The sequence below is a fragment of the Adiantum capillus-veneris genome, chromosome 25 (genome assembly GCF_014529385.1).
Source record: "Adiantum capillus-veneris isolate H3 chromosome 25, ASM1452938v2, whole genome shotgun sequence".
NCBI lineage: Eukaryota > Viridiplantae > Streptophyta > Polypodiopsida > Polypodiales > Pteridaceae > Adiantum > Adiantum capillus-veneris.
The window spans coordinates 113182075-113191239 of record NC_140955.1 but is presented as its reverse complement, the minus strand read 5'-3'; the positions used below and the strand labels follow the sequence as shown (position 1 = coordinate 113191239).

General features: G+C 42.8%; 1 protein-coding gene across 2 annotated transcripts; it reads right to left on the bottom strand.

The window, feature by feature from the left end:
* Window positions 1-1132: 1132 nt before the first annotated feature.
* LOC147425484 (65-kDa microtubule-associated protein 1-like) lies at window positions 1133-5715 on the bottom strand. 2 transcript variants are annotated; one of them, XM_086500171.1, is made up of 12 exons: window positions 4987-5715; window positions 4373-4636; window positions 4050-4295; window positions 3755-3970; window positions 3514-3669; window positions 3291-3450; window positions 3031-3182; window positions 2863-2950; window positions 2722-2795; window positions 2537-2611; window positions 2118-2445; window positions 1133-1997 (listed from the first exon to the last, which is right to left on the bottom strand). In XM_086500171.1, exons 1-12 carry the CDS (start codon window positions 5056-5058, stop codon window positions 1594-1596), a joined length of 2235 nt encoding a protein of 744 aa, XP_086356297.1. In that variant the 5' UTR covers window positions 5059-5715; the 3' UTR covers window positions 1133-1593. The 2 variants fall into 2 exon arrangements, with proteins under 2 accessions (XP_086356297.1, XP_086356298.1); XM_086500172.1 differs by having other exon boundaries at window positions 4373-4576; window positions 4987-5714.
* Window positions 5716-9165: the final 3450 nt, after the last annotated feature.

Here is a 9165-nt window from a genome sequence, read left to right as displayed (position 1 = left end):
GCATGGCCATCGCAATCGCCTCCCCCCTCGTTGAGAAGCTTGGCTCGCCTCTTCGATTCCCTCGCTTTCCCTCTCCTCAATCTGCCTACCTTTCTCTTCTCTGACTCTCAACCTGCCCCCCTTCTCTTGCTGCTGCCTTTTTTGAGCTTCTGCAACTCTTTGCCACACAAGCTTACCATTCCTATGAGAGAATGCCCGCCTCAGTTGCTGGGTCTGATAGAGGACGATATGGAGAGAGAGAGAGAGAGAGAGAGAGAGAGAGAGATGCCAAGCTTCCGACCTCATTCAGATGAAGAGCACTAGGGCGCCAAAAGCAGGGTAGCAGGAGGCAGACATGTGTGCGCCAAGCTAGATCACTTCCCCATTGTATCTCCCGATTGCCTCCATTCTTGCCATATGCAAACTGCAATTCTAGAAACCTTCCAATTCTCACTTCTTACAATGAATTTCCCAGTTTGCGTTTCTAGAAACCTTCCAATTCTCACTTCTTACAATGAATTTCCCTCTCGCATCTTCAGAAGATTTTTCATAGATGGAATTTACAAAATGGGTATCCCCTACTCGCTCAACTCTGAGCTTAGTAGCTGGAATCCCGATCTATCTACTCCCAGCAAGGGGCGCAGGAAGCAAAACGACAGACCGCAGCCAGACAGCAAAATCGAACCGGGACTCCAATCCGCAGAGCCACGGAGACGAAATATGAGCTATCCATCTCGCCATTCTGGCTTGGTGACTTTTGCCGAACAAATAATTATAAGAAAAAAAAACCAACTTTCTGCTGTGTTTCCTCCTCGCGATGCGCATCCCCCTCCCTTTTCTTTATCTCCCTGCGTGTCGGCCTCCTTGCCTCGGATTTCCGTCTCATGAGTGCTAATCGTATGAACTGTGTGTGTGTGTGTGTGAGAGAGAGAGAGAGAGAGAGAGAATCTGTTCAGATTCTCCTCTCCATCTTTTTTTTGGAATGTGTACGACATAGTAGTTGCTTTGGCTTTTTCGGCTAGATTCTCTAACTCTGAGATTTAGGAAGTTGGTTCTAAGGGTGGAATATCAATGAACAATTCTGATAAGTCTTTACCAAAAGAACTTGACTGATGAAAACTCAAATGCTCAATTAAAAAAGACACAGGACCCATCGAAGAACTTTATTAGCTTGCTTATACAAGAAATGAAAGCTCAGATGCACAAGATCATAGCACCCAACTGAAAAAGACACAGGACCCAATAGAACAACGCTTTACAAGATTTCCCCCTCTTCAGCTTGCTTATACGAGAAATGAAAGCTCAGATGCACCAGAGCATAGTACCCAATTGAAAAAACACAGGACTCAATTGGAGAACTCATTAGCTTGCTTATCTGTGCATGCCTTTGCTATGGCTCTTGTGCCTCCTCTGTACATGTCGTTGCTGACAAACAGTAGTTCAAAAGTAGATCCCATTTGAAGGGCCCCGCCCCCCGCCTGCTCCAATCTCTCAGTTAAGACCCCCTAGTTGCCATAAAGAAGGCAACAATCAAACATCACATGGAAACATACTGCTTGGCTGTTTGGGTTATTTTCACCCTCTACAACATCATGTTACATCCCAACAAGGGCTTCAGGCAGTATGTGCTACCTGTAGTCTCACCTCTGACTCAAGCTCCAAGCCTTCTTGTTGTGGCCACCTGCAGCCAAGTTGGGCCTCTTGTTGCTTCATAAAGGCCAGCCTCTTCTCTTCAAAAGAAAATTCTTGGGCGGGAGTAACGCTTTCTTGCAGCTGAAAAGGCGATTGCTGCGGCTGCCCTATCTGCTGATCATGAAATGTAGAGTGTTGCAATGGCCTTGTATTCTCTTCATCTACAACTGCGGCTCCATATGGGCTGCTGATAGGAAAAGATGCTGCTTTTTCAAATGTACCAATTGTATGATCTTCGCTGTTTGTGTTTGGTCTCATGCCTGAAGCAGCAACTAGAGAGAGCGGCATGCGTGGGAGCACAGCCAGTACTTCAAGAGGAAGAGGACCTGGACAAACATATACAATCAAATCAGGTCATGTATATCTATACTATATCTACTCAACTACTCAATTTGAATGCCATTATCTGAATGCTTGACTAAGTGATTAAGGCCAGTTCCTCTCACCAGGAATATCTTCTGCTTGAGTCTGGCCTTTGCTTGCAAAGGTCGTTGGCGGCGGTTGGGCTATTGTGCTTCTGCCTTCCTTCTTGGTAGTCACTAATGACATATTTTTACTCGGCGTAGTTCCGCTAGTTCTTGCCATTGTTGACTGTTCTTGCTGCAGCATGGCCCCTCCAAGGGATAACCTTCGAACGCTCGCTATTGTACCATTACCATTTAATCTAGAATTGCAGACACCTTTCTTGGGTGTTTTATTGCCACTAGGGCTTGGCTTTGTCCCCACCGCAGTCTCTTGTTCATTTACTAACTGTTCCTGAAGCCTTCTTTGATCCTGTAAGTAAATTGCAGGATTCAAAATTTGCATGTCCTACAGTTCATGCTTTTTTGCTCTAAAACAATCAACATCAAAGAGGCATCAATACCCGATGCCTGCGTTTCTCTTCTTCCTTTTCCATCCTCATTATCTTGTACTCATCAACAGTTGAGAGTAATCTCACCTGATAAAAATACATCAGGACGTCTGGACCCTATGTCTGAAAGAACACTTTCTGAAAGGACGTAGCACAAAAGCAGAGAGTGCTCTTGATATACGAAGAAACTTACATACCCCATCATACAAGAATGGCTTTGCTCTTTCTTCTTCCCATGCCATAGCTTTTGCAACAAGGGATTCTAACAGGACTGTAACAAAATCCAGCAAGACTTCATTATAGAGTTGAATAGGAATGGAGTGAGCATGTATGCTGACCTGGTATCTTGTTGACTGTCATTCGTGCCCGTTCGGCACGCTTTAAGTTCAAATGTGCTCCTCTTGTGGCATTATAGCGATTTTCATCCTGCAACATTTTGGTGGCTTGGGTAAATTTTCCTTTCTATAAGAATCTCACAATCCTTGCCAGAATAGATGTGGAGGAACCTTGTTGTACTCCTCAAGCCATTTTTCCTCTTCACAAGCTGCCAACCACCTCTCAATTTTGTCCATGATGTCTTTTCTGCTATAAGCCTCCTCTCTGATGCCAGCAATCTGCTCCTCAATGTTCATGAGCAGTTCTGCCGGGTCTACATTACCTGACAAAGAAAATGGCAACTCTGTGAGCCCTTCGGAGGCTTACCATTCAGGAAAAACCATCAACTTCATTCCTGAACTAGATGTGAAAGAGTTCCTCGAGATACTACCGTCTTCTATGAATCCAAGGATATCATCCAGAGCTAGAAGCCCATCTGGTACAATGTGAGCCCTCTTACATATCTCGTCTAACTCATTGTGCTTTTTTATTACCAGCTCTTTCATCTTGCTGGCTTTCAACTCCTCCAGCCTTTCAACCTCAGCTCGAGCCTGTAAAATACAGCAGAATACTCAGCAATAAAACCATTGTCAGTATTAAAAAGGTAGTTGTACCTGCTCAATAATACGGAGAGAGAGTGCCGCTGCTGCGACAAATTCGTGTTCTGCAGCTGCAATGTTGCAGGTCACATGTTGAAAGGGAAGCTGCTCAGCAGCTGGTGTGTCCAACAGATTCCAAAGCTCAAGCAAAGAAGCCCCAAGGTCTTGAATCTGTTTCTCAGCTTATGTTTATAAAATGAAGAATGGCAAAATTGCCAGATAAAGATCATAGTTAGGGTTCTGGTATGTACCTCACCTGTTGCATCCTTCTCCTCTTCTCCTCCATCAGAATCTCTACAGTGAAACTAAGCCTTTCAATTGTTTCATCTGTGATGCTTTGAGCCTGATTGCTAGAGCATTCATCCAACGATGGGTGCACTTCTCGGATAGTTGCAAGGAAATCGCAGCCAAGCACTTTACAGAGGCTACGAATTGTATTAACATGATCCATGACCTTGTGGAGACGATCATTCTGTACACAAAAGCTAACCCGTATAAATCTGACAAGGTCAAAAAAGAGCTTTAATGGTGGTGCTTTTTTAGAATCAGACCTTTTCTTTCTGCAGGTTACGAAGCCTTTCTTGCAGCTCATTGAGTTTTTTTAACGTCCAATCCTGCTCCTGCGTTGGAACTTCAGCAATCGATAATAATGGATCTATCTCACTTTGAAGACCGCATATCTGGACTCTGATGTCTCTAAACAATCTTATACGTTGATCTTTCTTCCCTCTAATCTCCTCTAAAATGGGCTCTAAGTTACCCAGCTGTTGTTTCAGAGAAACTCCTCTTTTTTCCAACTGTAGAGATAAAGCCAATGCTTTATTACCCAAGTTCTGGAAGTCCCTGCAGGCTATGGAGTCAGTTGCGAATATACCTGTGCCATCGGTGGATGATCTCCAAGTTCTGAAGCAATAGTAACAATTTCTCGGTGGATATCTGCCAGAATTTGATGTATATTAGCTCTCGAGTGATTAGCTTCGGTAACCTTCCGTCGATATATCTCCAAGCATTCAAGCTCAAGCTCCAGAAGCATTTCATTTCTGTCTTTGTCTTCTTCACCAATTTCATCCCAAATAAGCTGCAGTACGTATAGGTGAAACTTTAAGTGGAAATCCGGCTGATGCAGAGTAACATCCGTCTGTGAAATATTTCCAACTTAATATCTAAGGGGTGCTAGCAATTTCTGTTTATAATCATAGGACAAAAAGTCCCCATCTCCCACATGAAGATTTCCAATAGGCTATCTTAAGAGAAATTGCCGACAGAAAATTTTGAAGTCTACACTGATAAGAAGAAGTTGTGCAGTGAATCAATTGATTGTTAACCTAAGATTAAATTGGACATATCTTAATGAATGTTTCGGTCTATGGTTATCCCGAGGGCTTAATCAAACGGGTGATATTTCTCTAATGTGGCTCCACAAACTAACTTATTAAAGGGAAAGTATGTATAGCCAAACACTCTTGGAAGTCTACAGTTGAAGCATACCTGCAATTCATCGATCAGCAAACCAAACTTGGTTCCCACTCCCGCGTGAGGCCACCCTATAGAGTTCACCATTGTGATGTCAATGAAGCCACTGCATAGAGTATAGATCACATTTTGTATATTATGAGCACTGCAGATAGCTTTCTGAATACGGTTAAGACCAGGAAGTTTTGTCAACTGTGAGACGGATAGATGTAGCTTCAGGAGCTTTCCAGCAGCAAACAAATCGTAAATTGATGCTGAGCTTGCACGGGTCAAAGGTTTTGCAAGTACTGAGGTCCTTCTTCGTGAAATAGGCAGATCTTAGAGTTGCTAATCTACAGGCGCAACAACCATGGAAGATGAACAAAGCAAGAGATAAGAATTTGATTGCCAACCGAGGCTGCGGGTGGAGGGCAAGCAAAGAGACGTTTGAGTCTCGCAATCATAGGGAGGATGGAGAGACTGCAAAGATGATCGATGCAAATGGAGAAGAGAGGAAAAGGAGCTCTGCAATCTGGCGATACGACGAGCGAAGAGGCTGTGCACAGCTAGGTTGGAGCTCAATGAAGGGAGGAAGAGGTGGGCAACAAAGCTGGATGAAGAGAACGGCTGTAATCCAAAGAACGGTCTCTGTGCGTGTGTCCGTGTTTACCGCGTGTGCGTGTGTGTGGAGCAGCGATGGAGAAGGAAATGGTGAAACCTGTGTTGGCGATGGAGCAACCAATAGTGAAACCTGCGTGTCGTAAATTTGTGTATTGTCAAATTTGCTTTTGAAAGGAGGCCATGGCGCCAAACACGGTTCCACATTTGTCCGCCCGCCTGACCTTTTTCAACGGCTCCCGTGCACTATTTGGCACGTCGTATTAACTTGTTACATTTTCTTCCCTTACCCTTTAAATAATTCGCTCTTGTAATCAAACTATGGAGGAGCCTCTAGGTATGGAGGGCCATCCTTGTCACTATATGATGGAGGGTATGGCTCAGAGGGGATCTAGGGCCCAAATTTGGGGGGGCGAAGCGGATTTAATCTCAATCGTCGGATCATCCAATGAACTAGGGTGAACTAGGGGTAAACTAGGGGCGGGTAAAAAAATAGGGTGCGATCATTTGTCGTGCCAACATGAGCAACAACTCGTGCTAGCGTGATGGTAGGGCTTTTGTGTGGCAATCGGAGGTCTCAAGTTCGACCCACACTCCGCGACACGAGTGAAATAGGAGTGAACTCGGGGCATCATTTTTGTCCCTAGTTTATCGTGTGATTGGACTACTGAGATCAAAGCCGCTCCACATCCCCAAATTTGGGCCTTAGATCCCCCCCCTGGCTGACCTCGTTTGAGATAGTGACGAGGGAGGGCCATCTCAGCATGATTACCCCCATCAATTCTACAAGAACAACCTTTATTGTAGATCATCGGAGAATCAGTGAAAGGTAGCAAGCGTGGTACACCTATTTTTGACATCATGAACTAGCAATCGCTAGTTATGTGGTGCATCAATCCTTTGAAGATGTTGGTAAGTATCACAAATAAACTGAAGTCCTTCATAACAAATTGCATTCTAAGTGATTACGTCAAGATGGCAATCTCATCCTTAGACTTCTCGACAATGAGCCTATCATCAACGTAAAGTATCAAGATAATTAGTGAACCATCATTCAACTTTCGGGTATGCAAGCAATGGTCTTCTTGGCTCCTGATATAATTTTGGGACTACATGTACTTGTCAAATTTCTGGTACCACCACCTTGAGCCTTGCTTAAGTCCATGCAATGCCTTTCATAGTCTACATATTAGTTTTGCCCTACTAGGCTTGTCATTTTTAACTTCAAAACCCTATGTAAACATCTTCTTCTAGATCCCCATGTAGTCATCTTGACTACTTAAGAAAAAATCTCATCAAAATCCATGCCTTTTTTCTAATTGGAACCCCTTAGCAACCAATCTAGCCTTATAGTTAGGCTTGGGATCTTCTTCCATGTACTTCTTTTTATATACCCATTTGCAAGGCAAGGCTTGTTTGCCCTCTTGCAATTCTATTAGTTTCCCAAGTGTCATTTTGCCACAATTGAATTGTATTCTGATTGCATAGCCTGCTTTGAGTTCATGCTATGTCGAGATTCTGGATGTCAAAGATGGTCTTCCATCCTCCATCAACACCATAACCGATGAAGATCCATTTGTGTGATTTGGGGTCTCACTTTCTGTATAGATTTTTAAGCACATGTGAGTACGTTTCACACCCAAATACACAAAGTCTGTCCTAGTTTGGCTTCTTGCCGGTCCAAATCTCCTTTGGAATCTTATAATTCAAGGGCATACTAATTGATCTGTTGATAATGTAAAATGTTGTAAGAGTGACCTCTCTATTGGGGTTGGCTTCTTGCTGGTCCACATCTCTTCTGGAATCTTATAATTCAAGGGCATACTAATTGATCTGTTGATAATGCAAACTGCTGTAAGAATGGCCTCTCTATTGGGGTAAGCCTTTAGCTTACACTCAATATATAACCAATCTCTAAATCCAAGCATACTAGCATGCACCCCTATGTGCATGAATACAACCTCCTACATAGGAACCCCTAATACATGATTCTCATGCCATACACACATGCTTCACTTTATAGCCACATGCTACATATTGTAGCCCACATTCTACTTGCCCCTTTCCATTGTGGTGCATATACCTCTTGCCTTAATTTTCAGTTTCCATCATTGAGCCTATATAAGGCCAGTATGCTAAACTTGTAATCCCCTCTCATTCTAATCAATCAAGCAAGTTTGATTTCAATGCATTGAGTTCATTCTCTCAAATCTACTTACTCCTAATTGTTATGATGCTCTCACTATGATGAATGCCTCATTGCTCTATCCACCATAGGCATTACACTCTCCCCAAAATTTTGTGTGGATTTGTTTGCTATAGATAGCATTGTTGTGAATCTTCGTGTTTGGTTTTGTTAATACGCTCCGCTACATCTTTTTGAACAGGTGTGTATGGTGCAACATACTATTGTCTAAAGCCTCTTTTGCTAAAATTTCTCTAACTTTGTGGCGATATGCTCTCCTTCATTGTTAGTGTGAAAAGCCTTAAGCTTCTTGCTTGGCTAGTTTTCAACCAACGCAAGGAATTTTTGGAAAGTAGCAAATACTTTGTCTTTCCTCTTCAAGATCTATGCCCACACCTTCCTAGTATAGTCATCCATGAACATTAGAAAATATAGTGTCCCCCTAGAAACTTATGCAACATAGGCCCATATAGATCACTATGTACCAAGTCTAGAGGGTTCATTAACTCTTTATTCAATGGCAAAGAAGTAAGCTTAGTTTGCTTTCCATATATACAATGCTCACACAAATTAAAATCAAAATATTTTAACATAAGTAAGTAGCCCAAACGCTGAAGTTGTTTCGTTCCTTTCTTACTCATATGACCAAGCAGGCTATGCCACGACTCAATAGAAGACAACTCGTCGAAAACATAGATGGAATTGTCTTTCACTAAAGAGAGATACAAAGAATACAATGAGCCATACTTTTGGCCTTTCAAGATAACCAAGTTCTATGTTTGAATCATCCAAGATCCATTTCCAAATATAGTATTGTGTATGGTGTAGAGTGTGCGATGCGTGCACAGTGTAAGAGAGAAGAAGAGCAATCATAGAGTGTTGGTGGAGCTCTCAGTGAGGAATGGAATGTCTCACTACTCCTTATTGTTCTATATGATCAAAATAATAGATAAGGTTAGTATGATTAGTGTGATGGGTGTTCGACCAGTTGGCCTGAACCCTAACAATCTCCCACTTGAAGGCCAACGTGGCCCAAGTGGCCTATATATGTACAATTTATGTAACCGTGAATCAATCCTATGGCTTCACCCTACACCCATCATCTCCATGCAATGTGCAAACCACTCGAAGGGTAGGCTCTTTGTGAGAGCATCTGTAGTATTGTCATCTGTATGAACCTTGAGTATCTCAATGCGCTTGCTAGCCAAATGCCGTGTATCACATGATAACAAACTTCCATGTGATTTGATTTAGAGTTAAACACGGGGTTTTTTGCTAACGCGGTTGCACTCACACAATCAAAATGCAACAATGGAGTCTAAGTAATGCCAAGATCTCCCACTAGGTGAGCAACCTTAGATGCTAGCATAAAAAACTCACATACTCTGCATTTGTGGTGGAAGATGACATAC